The sequence below is a fragment of the Phoenix dactylifera genome, chromosome 3 (genome assembly GCF_009389715.1).
Source record: "Phoenix dactylifera cultivar Barhee BC4 chromosome 3, palm_55x_up_171113_PBpolish2nd_filt_p, whole genome shotgun sequence".
Taxonomy (NCBI): Eukaryota; Viridiplantae; Streptophyta; class Magnoliopsida; order Arecales; family Arecaceae; genus Phoenix; species Phoenix dactylifera.
In genome coordinates this window covers 12768397-12795275 of record NC_052394.1, presented here as the reverse complement: position 1 = coordinate 12795275, position 26879 = coordinate 12768397, and the positions used below count along the sequence as shown (strand labels likewise).

Genomic DNA, 26879 nt, shown 5'->3' with positions numbered 1-26879 from the left:
TACTAGCCCAACTGATTTTTTTTTTTTTTAGTACAAGGCAGCTCACACCCTACGGATGTGAATACGACCTGTAAGGTCAGAAAACAAAAGGCTATGCAGAGGGTCCAGCACAGGCGCATAGTCTGTTCAGATAAACCCTCCAAAGCAATAAAAAAAGCAACGCAATTAGCGGCACAATTTGTTATCTTGTAAATATGCGGTTCTTGGCTTCTGCATGAATTTACTCACGACTCGTGGCCTAGTGGAAGCTACTCTCTCAATAGGCTACGGATGTCGTGGAGTAACCTTTCCTCAGCAGCGCACCCCAACTCCAAACCCATTTGATCATTGTGGACGAGTCCCTCTCGAGGAGGATATTGTCCATGCCTATTACCTATCTTGCAAAGGAAACACCCTTCTATGCAGCACTAAGCTTGACTCATACAACAAACGTGTTAAAGATCTGCTGCCCCTGCCGCCGCCAGTCTGGTTCAACTTACTAGTCTGGCATCGTGGCCTCTAATGCTCACACCTCTACCTCTATAGCTCCCTAGAAGAATGAGTGCACAACTACTGGCCCAACTGATACTCTAAAAGAAGCGAATCAAAGACAAAAACCCTAGGTGGAAATAAAACCCTGCTCCCCTCGTTGCTCTCGCTCCTCGCGCCGGCCTCCTCCGGACCCCCAGCCATCCAATCCATCCCCAAATCCTCTTGCCCTCCACCATGGACGACGTCTGCGAGGGGAAGGAGTTCTCCTTCCCTCGCCAGGAGGAGCGCATTCTCCAATGGTGGAAGGAAGTCGCCGCCTTCGAGACCCAGCTAAAGCGCACCGAGTCCATGCCCGAGTACATCTTCTACGATGGCCCCCCCTTCGCCACCGGCCTCCCCCACTACGGCCACATTCTCGCTGGCACCATCAAGGACGTCGTCACCCGCTATCAGTCCATGGCCGGCCACCACGTAACCCGCCGCTTCGGCTGGGACTGCCACGGCCTCCCCGTCGAGTTCGAGATCGACACCAAGCTCGGCATCCGCTCCCGCGACGACGTCCTCGCCATGGGCATCGATAAATATAACGAGGAGTGCCGCAGCATCGTCACCAGGTACGTCAAAGAGTGGGAGGAGATCATCACAAGGACCGGGCGGTGGATCGACTTCAAGAATGATTACAAGACCATGGATCCGTGGTTCATGGAGAGCGTCTGGTGGGTCTTTAAACAGCTTCATGATAAGGATCTCGTCTACCGAGGGTTCAAAGTAAGAAAAAGAAGACCTTTTAATGCTTTTGTGGAATGATTGTCGACTTGGTTGTTATCGTCCATCTCATTGTCATGCAGGTTATGCCCTACAGCAGTGGCTGCAAGACTCCGCTTTCGAATTTTGAAGCTGGTTTGAACTACAAGGTGAACCAAGTCCCTTTTTGTTTTGTTTGTTCTCATTGTTTCCATATTTTTCCTGTCGTCTAAACTTCTTTGGTTTGTAGGATGTGCCGGACCCTGCTATCATGGTGTCATTTCCTATAGTTGGTGATCCAGACAATGCGGCTCTAGTTGCATGGACGACGACTCCATGGACGCTTCCCAGCAATCTTGCTCTCTGTGTCAATGCCAATTTTGTTTATGTGAAGGTTGGTTACTTTATTTCTGGATGCTTGATCCAAAAAACACTGATATGGATTTGAAAAGATCGCTTATTGCGCATGCCCATTCCTGGTGCATATATTTGACTAATCAAGGCGTTTCCTATGAAACCAAGTTTAAGTGATGAATTGATTCTAAAGTACCTGCGACCATGCCAAGTTCACAAAGCAAAAAGTGCTTAACGTTTATCTAGGTTGTGAAAAAAACCTAGGGGGGACTATTCGATGGGCCCCGTGTATGGCCTAGGCAGGTTTCTAGGGGATTAGGCAGCTGACTGGGGAGAGAAGGCCTACAAGGCTGTAAAAAAATGCATGCTATGTCTATGTTTGTGAATACGCTCTAAATAAATTCACATTCAAAACAGTCCATATATCATCAAATCTCAGAAAAGCTAACAAAACAAACAAATAGATAAAATGATTTAGCAATGATATTAAGAATGATGCATAAGGCTATAACTACAAGCAAATAGCAATCAAGCATGCAAGACAAAATGGAAGATAGTACCAAATACTGATAAGCCAACACAAAATGAACATAGATCATAATCATGACTGCAAAAGGACCTAGGTCATAGTAGTTGGGGAAACACATGCCACAAAATAGGATGCCACTTAACCAACATCAAATACAACCAAAGGGTCTAAAGCATAGGTATATAATCAAAACCAACAGGTCCAAATTATCTATAGAAAATGATGGTCATCATCAATCCTCCATGTGGATTTTCATCTCTTCTTCCTTCATCCAATTTATGGAAGTTGGTTCCTTGCAACCAACCCAAGGATCATCCCTCAGAATCCTCTTCTTTTTTTTTTAATATGCTTGTTCTCGTGTTTCACTTTCTATAGCAAATTCCCCCCTTCGATTATTGGAGCTGGTCGCCAAGATGAGGAAGATGCAGCTTTTCCTCTTTCACTCCTAATAGCAATTGTAGATGCACTTGACCTTCTAGAGTGCCTTGTATTTTAAAGTGTATTCGAAGACAAGGTTGTTAAAAAGCCTAGGAGGGGCTAGTCGACAAACCTTTTATATGGCCTAGGTAGGTGCTAGGTGGCCGTCTGGAAGAAAAAGCCTACAAAGTTATTAAAAAAATGCATGCCATGTTTCCATTCACATTCAAAACAGTCCAAATATCATCAAATCTTAAAAAAGCTAAGAAAACATGAATTAAATCATGAACTTGTTTGACATTGAAAATTATATTAATACAGCTTGATATAGGTACACAATATTACAACCACTAGCAACTAGCAATCAACCATGTAAGATAAAATGTAGGATAGTATTGAATCCAAATAAACCAACATAAAATGAATATAGATCATTGTCATCATTCCAAAAAGACATAGTCATGTTATTGGTAAAACACATGCCACAAACTAGGATACTACAAACCGAAGCAAAATAAATCGAAAGGTCAAAAACATGTATATAATCAAAATCAAGAGTTGCAAAATGTCTGTAGAAAATAAGCTTGTTGCCTGCAACAGCAACCAGCAGGTTGCTGCATGCAGGGCTTGCTGGCCCAAAAAGTTTGCTGCCTACAACAGCAATGGCACTAAGCAACAGCTTGCTGAATGCAGGGCCTGCTAGGCCCAAAAAATGGCCACAGGTTGCTGCCTGCTGGGCCTGCTGGGCCTGCTGGCAAAAAAAGCCCTAAAAATTATAGTCATGGAGTAAAATTGTATTCATTTAGTCAATTAGACATCTACTATGCAGGAAAAGAAGATTAAGTAGCAGTTGCCAACAGGTAATATTGAATGCCCCTGCTGGCATAATAAAACAACAAACAATGATTTGGATGGGCAGTCATGCAAGAGAAGTAAAACAAGTAGGAACAAAGGAACAACCCATGTTGGGATAAGTAAAACAAGAAACAAAGAGGAAGAGGAAGAAGAATATGAACAAACAGATAGAAAGGGCAGTCAGAGCAGCAGCACAAGAGGAAGAATGAGAGGAAGAAGAAGAAAGAAGATGACGAAAGAGGATGGATTGATGGATGGAAGAATGGAAGGAGTAGTGGCAACGAAAGGAGGAGGAGGAGGAGGAGGAGAGAAAGAATAGGAACAAACAGATAGAAAGGACATTGGGAGCAGCAGAACAAGAAGAAGAATAGGGGGAGAAAGAAGAAGATGATGAAAGAGGACAAATGGAAGACTGGGTGGAGCAGCAGCAAGCGGCACAGGAGGAGAGGAGCAAACAGATAGAAAGGGTACTAGGAGCAATAACGCAAGGAGAAGAATAGGAGGAAGAAGATGATGATGATGAAAGAGAACATATGGAAGATGGAGGTGCAGCGGTAACAAGAGGAGGAGGGGAGGAGGAGGAGGAGGACAAAGAAAAAGAAGAATAGCAACAAACATACAAATGGCACTAGGAGCAGTAGGACAATAAAGAATGGGAAGAGGAGGGAGAAGAAACAAGCTTGGGTTGCTCTAGTGATTTATCCACAACTGCATGAGTTAGTGCTACTCTTTGCTGATTGAATTGGTGGTTGTAGGGGGTATATAAAGAACAAAACAAAGAAAAGAGCTAACAGAAAAGAACGTGCATTGAGGAAACAGTTGGAAAGTGAATTGGGCATCTGAAGTGGTTTGTTGCCTAGATAGGCGCAACCAATAAACGCGCCAATGCAAGCGCCTTTAACAACACTGCTTTAAGCATCCAAAAATACATCAATTGGTGCCCATGTGAGCCCATCCTATGCATCATCACTAGAAACTAGGGGCGTGCACAGTTCAGTTGGGTTGGTTTAAGGATGTTTTTGGAACCGAACTGACCTAAATTGGTTTCGTAAAAGCAAAACCGAAACCGAACCAATGTCATGGGAAAACCAGTTCAAACCGACCCAATTATTGGGTTGAATACTGTTAAAACTCTAATCTATAACCAGAAAACAAAATTTATTGACTGTGGAACAAATATTCTCCAAGGAAACGAATTACCATAGTCTTGCTTTTGGCCAATGCTTGGACCATGGTGACCGCCTTCATTGGCTTGAACACACCGCCGACATCGATCGCCACCTCGATCCACTGGTCCGGCAATTAGAACGCACTGGAGAACAATATCCAACCCAATTTTACAAAGGAAACCCATCATCAGAAAGGTGAAGAAATCTTAAAATAATACATGAGAAAAATAAATCAATCCATCAGACAAACAAATTGAATAATCGAAGAACTAAAGGCCCAAATCAAACCTAATCGTCGAGCATATGAAGCAGTGTGGTCTTCCCGGCATTATCGAGCCTGAGAAGCAAGATCTTGGTCTCCTTCTGCTAGAGCTCGAGTGAGGCGAGCATGCCATAGAACTAATCTATATGGAACATAGCTACTAGAGCCTTGATTCACCCCCGACATGATTAGATTGGTTGAGATCTTGCTGAAATTTGGCTGTAAGAGATCGGATCCGATGATCTTTGGCTGTGCTTCTTCCCAGAGATGATACGATTCAAGGACCATTGAGACATAGTAGTCTTTGGGGTATGTGGCTCGGATCGTTCGAGACTCACCATGGGACAAGCCAAGGTGGTGTAGGAAGTCGAAGTGCTCGAGGAGGAGCACCTTATGGCCGCACTTCGCCACCTCATAAGCTGTGGCCATGTAACTCCCCGTGATCCTGGCACTAAAGACGATCACATCGAACTCATCACCCTAGACCTCCATCATTCTTGCTCCTCTCTTTAAACCAAAGGGGATGGACAACTGAGGGACAGGCGTGAGCACGAGCGTGAAGCCACGAAGGGCAGAAGGGGGTGACTAGGGTTGAAAGGGCCGGCTTAGGTTTTTTTTTTTTGATGATCGATGGTTGTTGATATTTGATTAGAATGATAGGATCCAATAGGGCCGAAGAGTGCTGGTTCTATTTAGTCCTGCATCGACTATTTACACGAAACTTCCTCCTTTTAGAACAAAATCCTTATGAGAGAGGGCAAACCAAGCGAGTTATGCTACTGGGCCAGGTAGGGTTGGCTTTGGGTATTAGGGTGCGATTGGTACACTAGGCTGGCTCACCCATTTCTAGTTGTGTAATATATATATATATATATATATATAGGTCTTTTTGGTTTAAGCCCTTTTTTTTGAAAACTTGAACTGAAACCAAATCGATTTTGTTTTTTTAGTTCCAAACAATTTTGAACCAAAACTAGACTGAATGTGGGAAAATCCGATTGAAACCGAACCGAAAAGACCAGTTTGGGTTGGGTTCGCGGTTCAACCAGTTTTTTGCACACCCCTACGACAAACACATTCTTTCTCCAAATTAGGTTTTGAAACAACCACTTGTTATGCCAATCCAGCTCATCTTAACAAATAGGGTCAAAAGTCCTGATTGATTATTTTTTCTTTCTCCGAATTGATCTTGAAGCTTTTGATTGTTAACAAAACAAGATTGCTCAACTTTTTTTTTTTGGGCTCAAGGTTTTTCTTTTCTTGTATATATCTAGATTCAAAAAAAATCTGCAACATAGATACTACTTGAAAATAGAATATCCAGAACTTCTATTTATTAACACACTGATATTTTAATATTCAAAAACTAAACAATTATACATAGCAATAGTTTTATTGATATAGCAATAACTAATCAACTAGTTAGGGTGATAGGCCGATAATCTTTTCCTACATGCTCAATACTCCAATAATGCTTGCATTTGGAGGCACTACATTTCACACCAAGAATTTCAGTGCAAATTACCTTAAATTAGTTGTCTCCTTTCCAGCACCATACATATCATACCATTTGGCTACAATTTAAATTTGTAAAGTCAAAATATCATAATTCAGATTTAAAGATAATAGTTGTATAAAACTGAAACTGTTTTAGTTCACTTACTTTGTATTTTGATATCCTTTGGTGAATGTCTATTTCTTCCCTTAACACTCCCAATGCATATGCGTAGAATTTGATCTGTTATCTCATCTTGTAACTATTTATCTGGTACCATCTTCTCCAAACATTCTTTTAACCCATATTCTATATTGCCACATTTTTCTCAGCCTTCCCATGCTCAGCATAATACATGGCATGATAAAGAAAATATGCAGCAATATGCAATGGATGGCTCACATGATCATTCCATCGATCATCAACTATCTTAGGGATAGGACTATAATTCCGTTTATTGTGCCTGAAATTAGAGATAATCATCTGACGGGCGTCCATCATTGACTTGTAAATATAGTCCATAGGAGCTTGATTTGTATGCTCCATCAAAGGACTGACATTGCCTGTGATACTAGTAAAACTCTCTTCACCCTTTCTAAAACATATTAGACATCTCTATTTTCTCTACTTTTTGAACTTCATTTTTCTCTGAGCATTGACTTCTATGCCGCTCATGTGAAACAAAACATCATCTCAAAGAATCTGATTGAGTGCTTTATAATGTACATGATCTCATCTGCTTCAACGCTTTATAATGTAACTGTTACATGGAGATTTATTTTTTGAAAACCACAAATATTTCATTAAGTTGCTTGATAATTAATCCCACTTTTGTGTTTTGGTTATCATGCTTTTTTTGTGCTGTTGGTGCCTCTTTCTATGATAACATTTGTCCTGAAGCAAAAAAGAAATCACTTATGCTAGTGATTCAGCACCATGACTTATAATGTCGTGATGCCAGATTAGTGTAGACCAGACTGGTGGGATCTGGTTAATAGATTTAGATCTCATTCTAAATAAAATTGTAGTTTCTGTGAAGAAACTCAGAGGCCTAACAAATCCATAAGTGAGAGAGGTGGATGTCAAATCCCATTTCCTAATTTATTTGGAAATCAGAGTGCAGGATGCAATGAAGGTGGAAGAGAAGAAATTTTCATTGGAAATTTAGTTCATAACTACAGCATGCTTTTTCTTTTTAGATGTTAGGTCTACCATATATTCTTTAAGCTAGAGATTGAGAAAATCTATTTTTTTAGTTTTGGTGATCTGGTATTCATCGATTAGTAATATCTGCCTTCATAACCATTGTATCACATTAGGTTTGCAAAATGAAATTCTACCGATAATCCACTTTTTGTCCCAAAAAGCTTTTATCTTGTCTGCCCTATCATACCACAATCTCTCCACATATGGCCATTACCTTGTGGGGTGGATTCTCTTGTTAGTTTGCTAGAATAGACTTTACCTTTTGCAAAAGTGTTTTATGCCTCCTGAGTTTGTCATAACTAGTGCACTGCTTTTTGTAAGCCATCAACTGGATTCCCCTCATGTTGACAAAGATTTTATGGTTTGCTTTTGTTTGATTTAGTAATTTAAATACATTAATTTCCTGTCTATTGTTTATACGTTTCGGACAGGAACTCTTGATCTAATATGATGTACCCTATCTATTAAGATAGTGTAAGGACAGAGAGGAGGTTGTACCCGACTGTTCGGAATAAAATTTGTACCTCAACATTTGGAGGGAGGATGTGATTAATCTGTCAACAGATTTAAGCTGTGAATGCAGATTTCATTTGTATATCGGATATCTGAATCTTGCAGATCTTTCAGTCTTGTGGGTCTTTTGAGACCTTCATTGTTAGATGTAAAGGTTGAGAAGTTAACTGTAATCATTTTGAGAGGAGGTCAATTTTACTATAGTGAGATTTTGAGTTTGCTGCATATGATTCCCTGGACTAGCCATTTCAATTATACTTTCTGATGACCATTATGTAAGTTTCTAGCACCTGCGTCTTTATTTAGTAGTCATTATTGGTCACAAACCTATGTTTGCATAATGTGATGCGACATATCATGTTTCTTTGGCATAAACTAGAGATTTGACACACCATCCTATCATTTCATGTGACTTTTGTATGAAAATCCAGTATATGAGATTATCTTTTTTGAATGGATAACAAACATCAGGTTGTTGAGAAAGGAAAATTTTGGGATGAATGGGGAAGCGGTTAGTGGAACCATAAGAAGAAAGGAACAAAAAGCGGAATCCTCTGCAAAAGGATACTTTGACTTCTTAACATCAATAATATTTTCAAATCCAGATTCCAGATCTTAGGCAGAGCAAACCTACGAAACAACATACAAATAATCTGTCTTTATTACTTATGTAATTTGATCAACTCATGACCTATGCTTAAAAACCATATCATATACTCTAAATTGATCTTTTGTCCTTGTCCAAGACCAAATCAAATACGTAGATGGATGTAGATGAGGTATATGTCCTACTCACCCATGACATGCACTGATGGAGTATGAATTGTTGCTATTTTTTGCAATACCATAATGAGCTCATTTGAATATTCCTTATTGATGCTCATCAGCAATATATGATATATGGCTGTATTCTTATTTTTTTCCTTCATTTTTAAGTTGCTTTCTGAAGGTTGTTCTTTATGCATGACATATAGCATATGCAACTGAGCTTTCTTTTACTAGCCTTAAAATGTCATATTGTTGAGTCCACTATGATACTTTTTATATTATCTCCCATGTGCTTTCCCCACACCCTTTCTTTCTTGGGGTTTCACATCGCCTTAAAATCATCAGGTTCGTGACAAGTTTTCCGGGACAGTCTATATTGTTGCGGAGTCTCGATTATCAGAGTTGCCCAAAAGGAAATCAAAAGCAGACGGACTAGTTGCATCCATGCAAGATTTAACCCTCTCAAACTCTAAGAGTAAAGGAACCAAGGATGCTAAAGTTAAGAGTGAACCAGATACTGGGTCATATGAATTGCTTGGGAAAATTGCAGGCTCTTCCCTGGTGGCTTAAGGTACATATCTGTTTGTGTTCTTGTATCAAGGATTCTATGTGAGTAATCATAATATCTCGCATATCAGTATCTTTTTGTTCATTCATTCTTTTATTTGTTGAAGATCAATATGCTTGATATGAAAATTAGACTACAACTGAATAAAAAATAATTCCAAATGTGGAAGAGAAAAACCCATGTAAATGTAAAGCTCTGATAGGACAAGTAACCTCATCACCCTTTTACTTATAATAGTTACCCATTCATGTTGATCTGTCACAACTTGGAAATGACCTAGCTAGTGGCATCTTCCAATGCCAAAGTTGTTAACAAACGAATCTTGTTTATGCTATCTAGGGAATGAACAGAAATTTTAATTTAGTGTTAGAATAACTTGCTCTCAGAAGAAGCTACACAACCTTTGATGGTTTGGCCTTTGATTTGATGCCGCAATGAACCTTGTAGCACTCATAGTGAGTTATATATGTATGTTGGGAAAGAGACATTCAGCCCTCCTGAGATTTTCTTGTCTCTTTCTCTAAGGATATTACGTTCTCCTAAATATAACCACGACTACTCATCACAAATCTTTGAAGGCCAAATTCTTGTAAATTTCATAATATCTGCTGTGCATCCTATAACTTAGCTACCCTATTGTGTGGCTCTGCAAGCTCCTTGTTAATGAACAAGATGGAAGGCGCCATCTTCTCACTACATCCTTTCACAAATTTTATTTTTTATTTATATTTGAAGCAATTCTACTTTGTCGTAGAGAGCACAATTTGGATTTGACAAGTGCTATATCGGAGAACGTGGCAAGATTGATTTTCTTTTCTATAAAAAATAGTAGGACCTTTTCAAACTCATGAATCATTTACAAAATTTCACTCACAGAATCCTGATCTTTGTTTCTTTAGTATCTATTCACAGACAAGCTTTTTATTTAGTGCACAAGATATCTGCCCCTTTCAGTTATTAAATCTTATCAAGAGATGTTGCGCGAGTGTCAGTGTCAATCTTCCAAATATTTGGCACCAAAAAATCTTCAGAAATTTGATACTTTTGCATTTCTGAACTTCTTATATATTATAACTATTTGCATATAGACGTGTGTATACTGTTCAATAATTGGAACAGTTGCTGCGGGACTCAAAGATTTGACAACTTGGAGCAATGTATATCTGGTGCTGCTCACAAGAAATTGTAGCATCTACATGGATTATGTTGACATTGTATGATACTGTTAAGCATCAATGAGTGTTGGTGAGTTAAATCGTCTCAAGAGTTAGATGCTTCAAGAGAACCAAAGGTGGAGTGCATCGGCCAGCATGTTTGATAGGTTTATATAATATTTAAGCATGATCAACTAGCAAAATGTTACTTGAATAAACTATAATATGCAAATATCTCTTTTTGCACCTGAAACAACTTTGCATTTGTTTTCAGAGCCCTTGTTCTAGTTGTATGATAATAAATCATTAAAGTTCATGCCTTTCAACTTAATAAGATAATGTATGAATTTCCTAAATAAATTTATGATGCTATCATCCTTTTAATGTTTTTTATAATCTTGTTTCATGTTTATCGTCAATAAAGTAGTATATTGACTTACAAAGAAATTTTAATGCAGATATAAGCCACTGTTTGATTATTTCTTAGAGTTTTCAGAAACAGCATTCCAGGTGGTTGCAGACAATTATGTCACTGATGATAGTGGAACTGGTGTTGTCCATTGTGCTCCTGCATTTGGTGAAGATGATTATCGTGTTTGCGTTGCTTCGGGTATAATTCAAAAGGTTAGATCCTTAGACATTTATGATACATGCCTTGTATTTAGGAATTCATGACATCATTTACTATTTGTCGAAGCATGCATGCTAGTGAACAAGAAAATTCACCCGACATTTTATGCCTTGTAGTAGGGTATCATTATGGGCATCACTCTCCCTCTCTCTTTGGCTACACACACACACACACACACACGTGTATATATGCATGTCTATACGAATGCAGACAAACAGATATACACATAAAAGATTATATATTTGTGCATGTAAAATATGCCTGTACATGATGTTTATGTCTGCACTTTGGTATGTACATATATAAATGTATCTGTGTGTCTGTGTGTGCATACGTTGTGTATATATTTTTTACATACAAGGATTTACTTAAATATCTTTAAGACATGACTAACATGCCTCAGGTGTAAAAATGCATAGTTACTCATCTGTCCAGAATGTTCTTTGGAATCCATGTATCTTCAAACATATATGTTCCAAAGTCAAGTGGTTTGGAGACTCAAACCTCGATTAAAACAAGCCATCAATCCTGTCATTGAAAATTGCCTATTTTTTAACCATCACTTGGTTTTGATTATATGATATATGCTTTTGAAGTTTCCAGAATGCTGTTGAATGTTGGTTGCTGTGGGAAGTATGGATTGGATAGCCAGCCATGCACATCTGACTTGAGAGTAAGCATGCAAAATATGCCTTGGATAAATTACCTGTAGAATGTGAGCTTTGAAAGGAAAGAAGCCTTAGGGGTTGAGATACAATTATTCTTCACACCTTCTGTATGCTTTTGTGTAGGGTACTTGAACTGTGTCTTATTCTTTTCCACATCAACATCTTCTGGTCTTGAATGATACTCATGGAGGCCTCCTCAAAGGTCTTGGCTAGAAGCTTGGATTCTACCTGCAATATGATATTCCTTTGCTATTTTTAGGCCCAACAAGCATTTTTCAGCTTCTGTGACTGGATTTTGTCTTCTTTGCTTTGCCCATGGATTAGAAATGTGGTAGGTTGGTATAGTACCATTACTACCAATACTGTTCCAACACGAAATTGGCACCTGTATGGGTGCCAAAACGTTGAAACCATCAACTTTTAATGCATGTACTGATCCATTCTGGTGTATTTTGATTGTCATTGGTATCGATTTATTTTCAATATTTTTGGTGATGTCAGTTTCATTACATACCATTAGTACCGGTACCGTACGGTTCCAATGAAAAAACAGTACAAGTTTCAGTACCAATGTTTAAACCTAAGCTTTGCCCTTGCTAAGATTTATAATCCTTTTTAACAGTGGATAACACATCACCTGGTTCCTTGCTTTTCCCCCCTTTCTTCTTTTCTTTCCTGCATGGAAGGTAAACAATTACATGGTAGTTACATTGATCATGGGGAAGTGGTGTGGCACCTGAACAATAGCAGCAACCTTAAGAAGTTGAATAGGAAAATTGCCCAGCTTGTCTGCCTTGTCTCCATGGGCTAACCATGTTTGGAGAGTCAATCAACAAGTTGAATGGCCTCCCCATAAGCTTGGCTGACTTAACCGTTGAAGGTTGCCACAAGAGATTACTGAAGTTAGCAATAATGGTATTTGGTGTGGTGGGAGATGCATTGTAAGTCTTGATCTACCTAACTACAGTGCAAAAGTTTTCTTGTACCCAAGGAATGCTAAACCGGCCCGTACCGGCCGGCCGGTTCAGCCTGTACTGAATCGGGTACCGGCTCTGACCGGTCCGGTTCGGTGTTAAAAATTTATACTAGACTGTACCGGCCCGTACCAGCTGATCTTATCGGCCCATACCGGTCGATACCGGTCCGAACCGGCTAACTGTACCGGCCTATACCGGTCGGTATCGATCTATACCGGCTTGAACCGGCCAACCATAATGGCCCGTACTGGTTTCAATTTTTTTTGGGACTTTTGGATGTATGAACCAAACCGAACCAGTGCTACCGGTCCGAACTGGTACCAGCACCCACCGGTACATCGATCGGACCGATACCAGCACCCACCGGTATGTCGATACGGTCGGTACGGCGGGCTTGAGTTATACCTACAGTTGCTCGGCCTTGATTTTCATGGTACCTTTTCAACCCATGCAGCACTAGAGACAGGGGAGAGCAACCAACAACAAGGCTCAAGCCATCAACTTCCTGTATAATGTCTTAACCCACCACATTGATCTTGGGGATTCAAGGCACCATCCGACTAAGAGTGCATGATAATCTACAGATTTTCATCTGAAAAAGCTAAGGATATGGTAAGACTGTAAGAGGCAACAAGCACCAACACATCCTAGGTAATTGATCCATGTTACATTGTTTTGTTTTAGTCCCATCCTCGGGGAACTCAAATGCTACTTGGCAAGGATCTTAGCCAGCCTTATAAAAGATGATGGAGAGTCCAGCTTGCCTTGGTATAAGCACTTATACCACACCTTCTGGACCATTCAGACAAAACAGCACATCATGGTTGTGGAAAGGTCAGAAAGGGACAAGTTCCAAAGAAGGCATCTCCGCAGCAAAAGGCATAGCAGCCCAATATCCAAGAGGTTGCTGCATTTGTGACTGGTTGCCTCCCCTAATAGGGTGTTGAACAAAGGGAAGGAGGTCGTGATGACCTTCCTTTCAGGGCTTGCTATAAAACATCTGCACCTGGGTACTGGCTCTTTATTTTCTTGTTGACTGAACACCATTCTGATCTTTCATATTTTCTGGTATCATTCTGCGCTATATCATTTGCAATGTAACTTCTAAAACTAACATCTGTTAAAGGTCTGACTTAAGTATCAACACTTTATTTTATCAATAAGGTCGAAGATAGATCTAAGATAATGAAAATAGAAGATCATTTCGGAGTCTGTCCTCGGCATAAGTTTTGGCTGAAGTCAACATATTTCTCATTTTATTATGATAGGTATGTAAACTTTAATTTCCAAAGCTGTACTTCATATTTCTGAAGTAGCATTTGCTGCTCATCAGTATGTGCTTTCCAGAGAGCACACAAACCTTGTGGTTCTAGATTGAATACTAGCATTCTAATCATCTATAAATATTCTTTATGTCCAATATTTCACCTTATGATCTGGAGAGTTCCTTAATCATATATATTTAAGCCAACAAATAGTTGGGTTAAGGCTGGTTGGTTATAGTTATGGTATCTTGAGAGTTGTTAGTTTGCTCTGAATACATAACTGTCTTTTGCATATTGTTGACAGTTTGTTTCTGTACTAGTTTTATGTTGTAAATGAAGAAGGTAAACTTGTAAACTTTCTACAATGTGCTGGCCATCATCCTACAAGAAAGGTTGTGAAAAACATGTTTTGATGTTATCTCCATTTTTTACAATGAGTTTTTATTACTTATGAGAGATATATTGATGGGCATGTCTTTGTCTTAGTGTTTGTTTTTCCTCTTCAACTATATCCTTGCAGCCAAAAGAGAACTGAACTATATCCTTGCAGCCAAAAGAGAACTGATATTGCTTTGTATTTAAAATTCTGACGATCAGCTTGTGATTTTCATTAATGTTCCATTGTCTGGTCATCCACATATTAGGATGAAGATCGTATTGTGGCAGTTGATGCCGATGGTTGCTTTACTGAGAAGGTTTCTGACTTCCATGGGCACTATGTCAAGGATGCTGATAAGGATATCATAAATGTGGTTAAGGCAAGAACTGCAGCTGACATCCATATACTATCTTATTAAAAATTTCATTTCTGTTTGTTTACATATGCATGTCTCCCTTTTTTTTTGTTGAACTGCAAAATTTACAAAGTAAGATTATATGCAGTATGAGCTATAGCATTACTTGATACATATGCTTCTTTATCTAACTTACAGATATGTTAAATTTTGGATGGTTTGAATTAAGTTTGCCTCAACTAGTAGTAGTGTAGTACAGTGCGTGGTAGCACCATAAATGCTTCTCAGAAACTCTTCTGGAGTAGTAAAAAATATCTCAGGGTTTATGAATTGCGGTTGATAAACTTTTTACATATTTTTGCTATTGTTCTGAATTTTCGGTTAGTTTTTAATTTTGTATTGTTTCATATCTGTTGCAAAAGAAGTCACTTTGCTCTAATTTGATAAATTCTAAAACTAACAACCAAAAACGATGACATGCTTTAATTATACTTGGAGTAATGAAACACATGCAACAGAAAAGTAAATTATCTTCTATAATGGACGTGTTGCAATAGTAACAGATTTTCATCACCTTTTTTAATTTTATTTGTCATGTCTTTTTTGTGCTTATGAAAGTATGGATGTGATGTTCAAATAAAAGAGACTGCAGAAAAGCTATCAATACTTTGCTTTTCATCCTTTCTTGAATGAGATCCAAGTGCAAGAGTTTCACATACAATGAATCTCTTACTATTAGACTACAAAAAACAAATCTTGCTGTGGTTTTTGACCAAGAAGATCTATCATGCATAATGTGAACCATGGATACCCAAGAACATGCAAGGAATACCTCTTTGCGGACAAAAAGTTGCAGCAGAATCCTATCTTAAAGGGTGCTTCCCCTGATTAATACATGAGTGTAATCCCTTTTATGGATAAGAATAGAAATGGTCTTTTTGTAGTTCTTTGCTCTAGCAAACATCATAATAAGTGGATTGTTCAAAACATACATTTTCGAACATGAATAATTACTACTCCACCAAAAATTGTAATGATCAACCTTACACCCTTTAAAAACTTGAATCTAAAATTGAACTCAGGACGTAGCTGTCCATTTCAAAAGTGTTTGCATGAAAGGAAGGATTCATACATAGGAAGAATAAGATCGGCATTCCTAAAGGTTTCTATTTGCGCGGAACATGAAATGAATGAGAAACTTGTAGGCAGTAACGAAAACTATAACTCGGAAAAATCGATTTGAGTTTCTCGGTCTATATAAATTTTCAAATACTAATGTGCATTTTTGGTGGTTGTATCTTTTGTAGGAGTTATTTAGTGTATATTTTTTGAAATCTTTTAGAATTATTTAACAACCTCCAATCCATGGTCTGTCGTACCAACCTGTACTGTATTGGGAGGAAGCCGGTATGAAACTTAAATTTCAGTTGGTATAAGTCCCGTACCGAGGCGTACTATCTCATATCGAGGTGTACCGATCTATACTGAGGCGTACCGAAGTGCATATCGGCCCGTACCGAGGTGTACCAACCTGTATCAAGGCATACTGAGCTAAAGATTGAGAAAAATGGTTAGAGTGTTATTTCGGTACATAGGTGTACCGTACCAAACCGATAAGGTATCAATATTGCGGATCTTGCTCTAATCTTTATAAAATCTCAACAATTATGACTCTTGTTTGTGTTTTTCAGTACCCATCTTAACCTAGTATTATTTAGGGCTAGTTCATCGATGAATTGACTTATTTCATCATTATTAGATGGAATACTTTACCCATGGGCATAAATCTCCGAATTTTGAACCTGCACCCATTTTCCTAAGCGCTTCTTATTCAAAATCTTTCTAAAATATTTGCTTCCCGCATATCTTCTCCTGATTTTGGTAACTGAGATTTGGTCCTTGAAATCTCTCACATTAGAATTTTGATTCTCTCTTTTTTCACCAAAAAAGTAAATTTTTAGTTTCCTTTGTACCTCATTCCCTCCATTTCCTCATCAATCTTTTGAAGGGCAAAGTTGTGATTTGACTTCTAATTTGTTTGTCCATTCATCTCGAAGAAAACAACCTCAGGGTTCTTGGTAGTGTTTACCCTTTCAAGTCTCGGAGGAAATTGATGCTTGGGTTTTGGCTTTCTAAAATCTTCATCTCTTAAAATGGGGAAAGAAAGGCTTCTCTTATTTGCCTTAATCTAGTTGGCCAAAGGGTGCGTCTTAGTATAGCAGAGTCCTCTAGTTCTTAATCAATCCCTCCATTTTTTTGGGGAGAGGAGATCTTGGCTGCACCTTGTGATCGCTCATTGGAGGTTCATCAACGAACAAGGTTAGATGCAAGAAAATAACTTGGGTTGCTAGTAAATCTGGATTTATGAAAAAGGAGGAGCAAATGGTCCTCATAGTTCATGAGGGGAAAATTAGCACGAAAGTTTCAGCCTTGGTAATTAAAAGTTAGTCGAATGTATTCTTGGAATGTCCATCCCAAATCCGGTAAAGTTAACCTTTAGAGGTATAATGATTTTGCTATTAACCTTTAGAGGTATAATGATTTTGCTATTTCATTTTCAAGATTTAAATGTACCATAAAGCATTCTTGTTAAAGTCTTACAATTCATCATCCAGATCTTACAATCCTGATTAAAACAACTCTAAATGATCTGGGTCCCATCCTTGGATGGGGATTAGTGTATGACCAGAAGATTTAGATCCATACAATGACAATACAATCCTTCGGATCATAGATCCAGCTTGATTGTGCTAATTATATATTTACATATTAAATTATGGGCAGGTTCATTTTTCAGAATTTATGTGACTATGTGGCTTTTAAATTACTTATCACCAGTCGCTGTTGAGAAGTAAAATTAGCAAGTCTATTATTGGAGTTCATAGAGTTAAAACAAGTTGCTAATATTTGTCTTTTTGCTGCAATATGTTAATGATTAGTCCATGTGTTTCCTAAAAGAATCTACCTAAAAGGATAATGAGATTGAGTGCAAATGTATAAATTTCTTGAAAAACTGAACAAAACATTTATTTCATATAGACATGCTATATATGTACATGTATTGGTGAAAAATAAAGTTTTTGTATGTATGGCTTTCTATTCTCCATTCATTTACTTTATAGTTACTCATACTTCAATTTCACATATCTTTTATATTTTAAACATTCTAAAAGAAATCAGAAAAAATCTACGATCTATGATCCGATCGACAATTCTTTTCGATCTAGTCCTCTCTGCGTTTATAACTCCATCCCGATCTTAACAGCACTGCTATAAAGAAGTTGGTGCTCATGCCCTTTTTTTTGGATGTTTCATTATATGTAACTTGGACTTTTCCCTGATTTGGTAAGTCGAGTCAGATCTGTTTTGCCTGTGTATTTCTTGAGAAACTTATCTATGTATGGAACAATTATCTGGTGCCTAATATTCATTCTAAACTGTCTATAAAATTTTAAATATGATTGACTAAAATTTAGTGCACTAAAATGCTTTTGAGCAACTTTGCTGATGTCTCTTTCCCTTTCTTGTGCCATATATTTCTTTGTTCTGCCATTAACTATTGATCTTTTATACTAATTGCTGTAATGCCATGTGGAAGAGAAACATATTGTCTGCATGCTATGATTATCGAGACTAAACAAATAATCAAAACCAATTGGAATGAAGTATATTTGACTTCTAGTGCAATATATTTCTACAAATGAATTCAATAAATATTATTTTTTTATCTTTTTTTTATTATTGATTTATAGTTTGGATTAAATTTAGTTCTAGCTCAAGGGTTTAATAACCAATTATACTGTACTGTACTGTATACCCATTGATAAGCCAGGAGTAGATACAAGGGCATACCGCCATATATACCATACCAAGGCGTGACTGGTACTTCCCTGTTTCGGGTATTTCAAACCTTTTTCAGGATAGAATGCCAAGTAAAATGATCAAAACTATTTAAGTAACAGAATATTAAGTTTAACCATATAGATAATGAGTTTCTGAAAATTAGTTTTTTTCGCAGATTAAAATCGTATACTTTATTTGATTTCTTGTTCTTATGGAATACTAAATATTTTTAATTCAACTATACTTTTAGGATGAAAGCACAGTAGCAATCCTCTTTATCACCAATAAGTCATTTGTATTTTGTAAATTTTTGTCTGCTAATTCTCGGCATGTATTGCTATACTAGGTCTATTACATAAAAATTCTTCCCTGAATCAAAATATTGTATAATGTCAGAAATGGTTTTCTTGAAAGAGGAAATATTGTATCTTTTACATTCTGAAAGACACATTTGGTGAAATTTCAACAGGGAAAGGAAGACTTGTGAGTATAGGGAGTATCACACATGCATATCCTTTCTGCTGGAGATCGGACACTCCTCTCCTTTACAGGGCTGTTCCAAGTTGGTAAGTGAAGGTTCTGGAGCTATGTGTTTTCTTTCATTTCCTCTAGGCTCGGCTTGGTCACTGTAGTTTTATATTTTATGTTGGTCTTACTCCAATCAACAAGGCTCCGTATCTCAGTTGTTCATTGTGTTTAAATGCAATCAAAATGATTTATATTAAGTTATTAACCTTACCTTTTCATTGTTGCTTTGTTCGGAAAATTTCAGTGTCATTGTCTGCTACGGATAACTATAATAGTATCATCCAAGTACATAACTTTTAGTCAGTTCATTTTCAATTTGTCCTAATTTTGGGGGCAGATATGTACTAAACTTATTTTGCACCCAAATTTTTGTTATTACTAGCCATTTTTGGTAAGCTACCAGTTTACAATTATGTAACAACGTGCATTTTTTTTAGTAATTATTTTCTGATATTAATTTTAAAATCAGGTTTAAATTCAAAATTAAATCTTTTCAGCTAGGTTGAAGACTGACCCTTATTGTGTGGAAAATCCAAAATCAATTGTAAGGAATGTGACTAGATTAGCCTTTTTGTTCAGAAATATATTGCTTTTTGGTAGTACTTGGGTGAAATCCATTCCTTCCCATATGTTATTAAACAACACTGTCCATGATTATCAGCTGGCCAAAATTAGTGAGTTCAAGGTATTCTTTATCATAATTTCAAGCATTTAAACTATAAAAAATGACACAATTTTGGTTTTCTCAAAAGATATTGCAAAGATTTTATCAAAAAAAGATATTGCAAAGAAATTGAAACAAATGTTGTTATCTTTATGTGCTAGCTTGAATCTTTGAGAAAATAAAGTTGTGATTAGCATATGCTTTTCTTCTGCTCTCCAAACCCTCCCCAAGAAAAGAAAAGCTTGGCCTGTACCACATTTTGCTGGTTCTTGTCATGTGTATGGAATTTGTGTGGCCTGATATGTTTGATATGTTTTAATGCAAACCAACACATATAGCACCGCTTCACATTAGAGCTGATCACGGGTCTGGTGGCCCGCCCAGGCCGAAATTTAGTGGGCTTGGGCACTAAAAATAGGCTTGTGGCATGGGCTTGGGCAAAAAGTATGCCCGATCAAAAAATTGGGCCGAGTCTAGGAAACTTTAAAAAATGACGTAGCTCGGCCTGAGAATATATATATATATACACGCATTTTATATGTTAATTATATTAATTAATTATATATTATAATCAAATAATAATATATTATATATTTAAAAAAAATGATTAATCTCATGATATAAATAGAAGACCGGGCTGGTGGTGGGCCTGGGATTGGCTCTACAATATTATATCGGACTTGGGCAAAAATTTAAACCTGATGTTCGGGCTGGGCCGGACCTGGGGATAGACATCGGGTCTAAATTCTACTGCAGAGCGCGGCCCAAGCTTAGTCTAGCCTGGTGCTTGATCTACTCTATTTCACATGTTTGCATTTTTTGGCCCAATAAATGTGGCCTTTCATTAATCATAAAGTTCAATTTAGTATTTGTATCCATATAATGGCATTTAGCTTAAAGGATTTTTAAAATAAATAATACTTTTAGTTAAGAACATAACACTAAGGACTTCAAATTTCATTACCATTTTTTCCTGCATCAAGAAAGATATTGTGCATGTTATAGTATGATGGTTTTTCCCCCTCAAATCGACATTTATCATCTTTCTTAAGGAAGACATTGCAAAAAAATAGTATAGCTGAGCTAGGCAATAGTTTATAATGTTAGTCATTTTCATTTACTACATTTTTTTTTAAATACTCATGACTTACATAAGGGCATATACTGTCAAACCTTTTAATAAAATTGCAGGTAATAATTCGTAAGGTTAGTCATTTTTCATTTGTTACACTCATTTTTCATTTTCCTTCTCTATGCCTGTTCTTTGGATATATGCCCTTTTGAAGCTTTTGACAACTGTGCAATCTGAAAATTGAGCAGTTAGCGAACTTTAACAGGTACATAATGTGGAAATGTTTGGTTATTTCTTCTAAATAATTCTGTAGTATGAATGGTTTGGAACTGATGGGCTTTTACAATTCTCATTGACTAAAATTTTCTAAAAGACCAATGTCAGGTCATGAAGGAACTTCCTATTGCCTCTGGTTCTTTTATCAGAATCCGTCTAATAGATGTTGATCTCTTTTTGCTGTACTAGATGCTGAGTTTGTTAAGAATGTATTTTATAGGTTTGTTGCTGTTGAAAAGATCAAAGAGCAGCTGCTAGAGAGTAACAAACAGACATACTGGGTTCCTGAATATGTCAAGGTTTTAATTTTTGCACTCTTTTATTTCCTGAATATGTCAGGAGTTTGCACGTCAAAGTTGCATTACCAGTTGTATTATTTTAAGGAATCATGGGCAATTCAAAAAGTTCAGAAAATGACTTGAAACTTGGAAAAGTCAAGATTAATTTCTCCTTGCCAAAGTTAAAGATGTAGCAATACAACTTAAAGTGACAGTAGGAGGCATATGCGCATTAAATTCAGCTCTCCTGGTTCTTTGATTTGTTCTTGGAGCTGTTCAAGAATCCAACAATACTCTGGAATTAGGCTGGCTTCCAATTGCTTCTAACCAACACTGGTGCATTTTCGCCCAAAATGTTATGGTTTTAGCTGGTAGTTGGGGCCATTGATTTACCTTTGATTCACCACATGGACGTCGTGAACACAATGGTCATCATATATGTAAGGAACCTCCTTGCTATATATCAATTGGATGCATTCCATGAAGTTAATTCTGTAATGTTTACAGCATTTTTTTTGACGTCAAATATTGATTTTCAATCAAATAACATCACAGAGGATCTCCTCTTCGCTTACCCTAGTTAATCCTATTATTGAAGGCTTTGATGATCCTGGTATCCCCCCCTCCCTTGAACATCTTTCTTCCCTAGCTCTTACTACATTCTCCTGCATATGACTGCAGTAGAGTTTTATATGTTTTGTATCATCTTGTCTAATTTTTAGATCTTTTCACCCTATGGATTTCTTCAATACTTCTTTTTGACATTCATTCAGTGTGAAGCCATATTAATCTTTTCTCTTTACTGAACATTGTGAGTTTGTGACTACCATCTATTGTATATGCCCTGCCCGAGTTGAAGTGATGTATTGCTCCGCTATTATAACCTGGCATTGGCAAGGTAGGCCTCATGCCATGCTAGTACTTTACATACTTAGGACAAAACTTGGGATATAGCTATGCGACATGTTGAGAAGTCACAAACATGGTACATGTTGCTTCATTGCCACTAGGCACAATTGGCATCTTAATCCTTGGCCTTTCCTATCATGTTGCTAGATAATTAGTTCTGTTGGCACCAAAGTATCATACTAGATCTGCATTACTTTTGAATGCAGATTGCCCATCTCAAGGTTCGCCGGACCGATACCATGATCTATATCGATTGGCTATTGGTACAGTACGGTATGGGTCCATACCGCATCATGCCAAAGTGTATCGAAATAGGTAGGAGGGGGAGAGGGAGGAGGAGAGAGAGAGGGAGGAAGAGGGGGAAGGAGATGGAGGGATTGGGACACTGGTGAGAAGAAACCCTTAGGTCGGGAGGGCGAAGATGTGGTCTCTAGCCTCTGAGGAGAAGGCTCGAGACGTTGTGGTCATGGTAGCGGACGCGCGGACCGTGCTCAAGAAAAAGATGGTGGTGTCGAGGAGCCCTTGCCTGACAACATCAGGGGAGAGGGAGGAGGAGGGAGAATGAGAGGGAGGGAGGGGGAGAGAGGATGGGGGAGAGAAAGGGAAGGAGAGATGGGGGGTTGGAGTGCGACATGCATCGGTGTCACTCGGTGAGGGTGAGACAAGTGTGAGGGGATGCTAGAGATGGAGAAACGAGAGCAAATGAGACCGAAAAGGCAAAAACCCTCGAACGTGTCATCGTTTTGATGAGACGAACTGTACTAGTTAGGGATTGGTTTAGTTCTGTACGCCAGAACTGTTTGGTTTGGGACGGTTCGGCAAATCTTGGTCCGAGTAAATTTTTGTTGCACTAGCCTCTCCCATAATCTGTTGTTAACACTTGTCTTTGCTCCCTGTATGTTCGTGTACTAGCACGATGCAAGAAGGGAAATAGTAAGAGAATGGTGCCATTGCTACACATTCTTGGAGAAATTCTTACATTGTTGGAGAAGTACCTCAATTTTTTGAAACCATCCAAATTTACTCTAATCACTCCTGTAAATTAATGAAATGTGGACATCATAGGTGCCTTATTTAGTGTGAGGGAAGGTGTTGGTGCTGCTTACCCTTCTTTCCTGAAGTAGGTTGGTACTTCAGTTTGGCTTGTGCCTGAATAATGCAATGGCTCATCGGTCATCTTCCATGATGGAACATGGTTCACATTGATGGTCAATAGTTGGGATAATCACTAGAAAAGCAAAAGAATGTGATAACAGATGTTTATTATAGTCGTGATCATGTTTTCATTTGCTTGATAGCCTAAGTGGTTTGAAGCAGATTTGAAGTCAGATATCTTTTGCATTTGCTATGCTACGAGCATCATGCCTCTGTTTGCTTTTTGCATGCACAAAACAAATTGCAATTTCTATGTATTTTTGTTTCCTTACCTGACAACTTGACTGCAGGAAAAACGCTTTCATAATTGGCTGGAAAATGCTAGAGATTGGGCTGTTAGTAGAAGTAGATTCTGGGGTACTCCTCTTCCTGTATGGATAAGTGAGGATGGTAAAGAGAAAGTTGTTATTGGTTCCATTGGTGAACTTGAAGAGAAGTCTGGTGTTAAGGTTTGTTCTTACCTATGTTTATTTTTGTGTTTCATTGTTTCCCCCTTCAAGTTTCTCGCATGGAAGCGGCATGTTAAGGTAAATGTGCCTGCTTGATTTACATAAGTTTGATATATCTGGAAGCTCGACATAATTTTTCTTTGTATCTTTTGCTTGTTCTGTCATAAAAAAAATTGAAAATTGAATTATGTTTTTGATGTTAAATTATATTCTGTGTTCCATCTTTCTCCCTTTTAGTATTTCGCTTTTCAGGTTGTATACATGATTTTTCGTACATGGATATCTATATCATACCAATCTTTATTGGTTATGGTTCAGGTTACAGATCTTCATCGTCACTTTATTGACCATATTACAATTCCTGATAGTCGTGGTCCAAAGTATGGTGTGCTTCGCCGTGTCGAGGATGTAAGTTTCTCGAACCTCCGAATATCTGGTAGCATCTTACTATCTCTATTACCAGTTCGTGTGAATTCTAAAGGCAAGCTTCCAGACTCGGATCAGGAGAGCATGTCTCAGTATACCACTTACTTTGAGAAATCACCATGAGATAATCTTTTAAAACTAGGAAGTTCCTTACGGATCCTTTTTTGTTCTAAGTTCTCTGTTAATCAGTGGTAGTGAATGAAGGTGGTTATTGGAGATACAATGGAAAATTTTTTCTTTAATATTAACACACAATCATTTTTATCTGCAAGTGTAAATGTTGGAAATTCTTGATCAATGTGCCATTCTTGAAAATGGTTTTCTTTGAGGTGTTGCCCAGGGTAACATATTCATGCTATGTAATATATAGACAATCAACCCTTTTGAACATGAAAGCTTCTCTTTCCACTGAAACTTCTGATTTAGACATTTTGCCGGTAGGGCTTAGTCCAGAACCATGGTCTCACTGCATGGTTTTTTTTATTTTCTATTTTTTATGAAGACAAAAAGGAGGAGGAAACTTGATCCGCTTCATTCAGACACTGTATAGCATGTTGACTCTTGATTTGTTTCACGTATCGCTGCTCTTGTGAGAGTGGTTTCTGTAATGTATACTTATACACTATGATTCAACTTATATTGTAGTTAATTTTCCCCCTCCTTTTCCTTTCTTTTTTGTTGGATTAAAGTATCATTTGCTATATTTTCTTCTGCATTACTTCCAGAATTCATTGTATATTTCACTTTTGATGCCATCTGTTGTGATAATTTCTTTATGAAAACTGAGGATAGGCTACTTATTTAATTTTGCACAATTTGCATTAAGTGGATCTTCTAAAATTTTCATGAGAATTGGTAACGTCATGTGTAGCCACCCAGGTTTTCTTTTGGTAGGTTCTCATTTGAAGAAGTCCATAACATGGATTTTTGTGATACTCTTAAAATACTGTTATTATAATTTGTAGCTCTTCCTTAGCCTCCCTTCATGGATTGAAGTGTAATTGTAGCTTTGATGCTCATCTTATGGCAACATTCTTGGTGAAAGAAATGGATCTTGAACACATTGAATGTAGCTTCACGTGCCTCTGCTGTATAATTTGGTAGCCTTCTTTGTTTTATTTATCATGCTCTGTAGTAATCCCTCAATCCCGGATGGATATCTCAGCTGAGATCATTGTTTTCTCTATACTTGATTTCTCAACTCATTAATAAATTGCAGCACCTAAAGTTTGTTTGTTCTGCATAATTTGAAAATCATCCTTTTAGTGGTTTGCATATACAAGTAAGTCTAGCACATTAAATTTTAATTACCTACATCAGAAATTATGAAAAAGGATTTGAAAAAGCTTCCAGTAACACTAGATTAGCCCTTGATAAAATGATTGCAAAGAGAAGTCATAAAGCAGACGTCTATATAGGGGACAAGGACTAATAAATACTTGGTTATGGTTATGTGTATTATTTCATTTTTGCATTTGATTTATCTCTCTTATTCTTTTTTATTGGGTGTAAATTGATGCAAGAGATGGTTGCTTATGCCTTTTCAGGTATTTGATTGCTGGTTTGAGAGTGGGTCCATGCCGTATGCTTATATTCATTACCCATTTGAGAATGCTGAACTCTTTGAAAATAATTTTCCAGGACATTTTGTGGCCGAGGGCCTCGACCAGACTCGTGGATGGTTGGTTTCTTTTCCTTTCAAGTTTGACATAAAAAATCTATCTCCAATTGGGATAGTGATTTTAAATGTGTCTGTCATGGTTCCCCTTGTCATCTATGTTGTTGCAAGTCTTCTATTTCATCTATTACTGCAGCAGTTTCCGTAGGTTGTATTTATTATTCTAACATGTTTCTAAGATTCTGGTTTCTTAGTCCTAAATTAATGAATTTGAAAATTTGGCTTGTTCCTTAGTTCATTATAGCATGCCTTATCTATGTTTTTGATGGTTCCCCTCCATATGGCCTTTTTCTTTAGTTTTGAGTTGTATCAGAAATTGTTACTAAGATGATTCCTAGTGTTGTGGCTTTTATACATGATCACATATAAGCGCTATTTTCGCTAGCAATTTTTCTTGTAGTGAAATTATAAAAAATTGTCAAATAAATAAATTAATTATTAACACTTTCTAATTTGCTGCATATATATTTGCCAGATTGTTGATTATGGCCAACTATCTAGCCTTCATACTGTGATGTGGCAAGTTGGTTGGTCTGGAGCCTTATTGGCAAACTATGGTTCAAAATTTCCTTGTGTTGCAATTTGTTATATGTTGAACAAAGCCCAAGTATCAATATTCAATCCATGTATATCAAGTAGTAAAGGTCGCAATTAGGCCAGATATAGGTCGGCTCAGATACAAGTGGATTCAGATACAGGTTGGTTTAGATACAGGTCGGGATGAAAAAAATATAAACCCTTACTTGAGCCGTTTAGCATTACAATCTGAACCTGATATATTTATTAGGAAAGTAATCCATCCCAACATTCATGACCTTTTA

At 37.6% G+C, this 26879-nt stretch overlaps 1 protein-coding gene across 1 annotated transcript in view; it reads left to right on the top strand.

The window, feature by feature from the left end:
• Window positions 1–558: 558 nt before the first annotated feature.
• The window catches only part of LOC103697015 (isoleucine--tRNA ligase, cytoplasmic-like), a 40442-nt gene continuing 14121 nt past the window's right edge, over window positions 559–26879 (top strand). The window contains 11 exon segments of the mRNA XM_039124645.1: window positions 559–1239; window positions 1320–1385; window positions 1466–1609; window positions 9129–9347; window positions 10950–11129; window positions 14691–14804; window positions 19092–19189; window positions 21384–21462; window positions 23796–23954; window positions 24273–24362; window positions 25928–26061. Of these exon segments, the coding sequence (XP_038980573.1) occupies window positions 706–1239; window positions 1320–1385; window positions 1466–1609; window positions 9129–9347; window positions 10950–11129; window positions 14691–14804; window positions 19092–19189; window positions 21384–21462; window positions 23796–23954; window positions 24273–24362; window positions 25928–26061 (1817 nt within the window). The 5' untranslated portion in view covers window positions 559–705.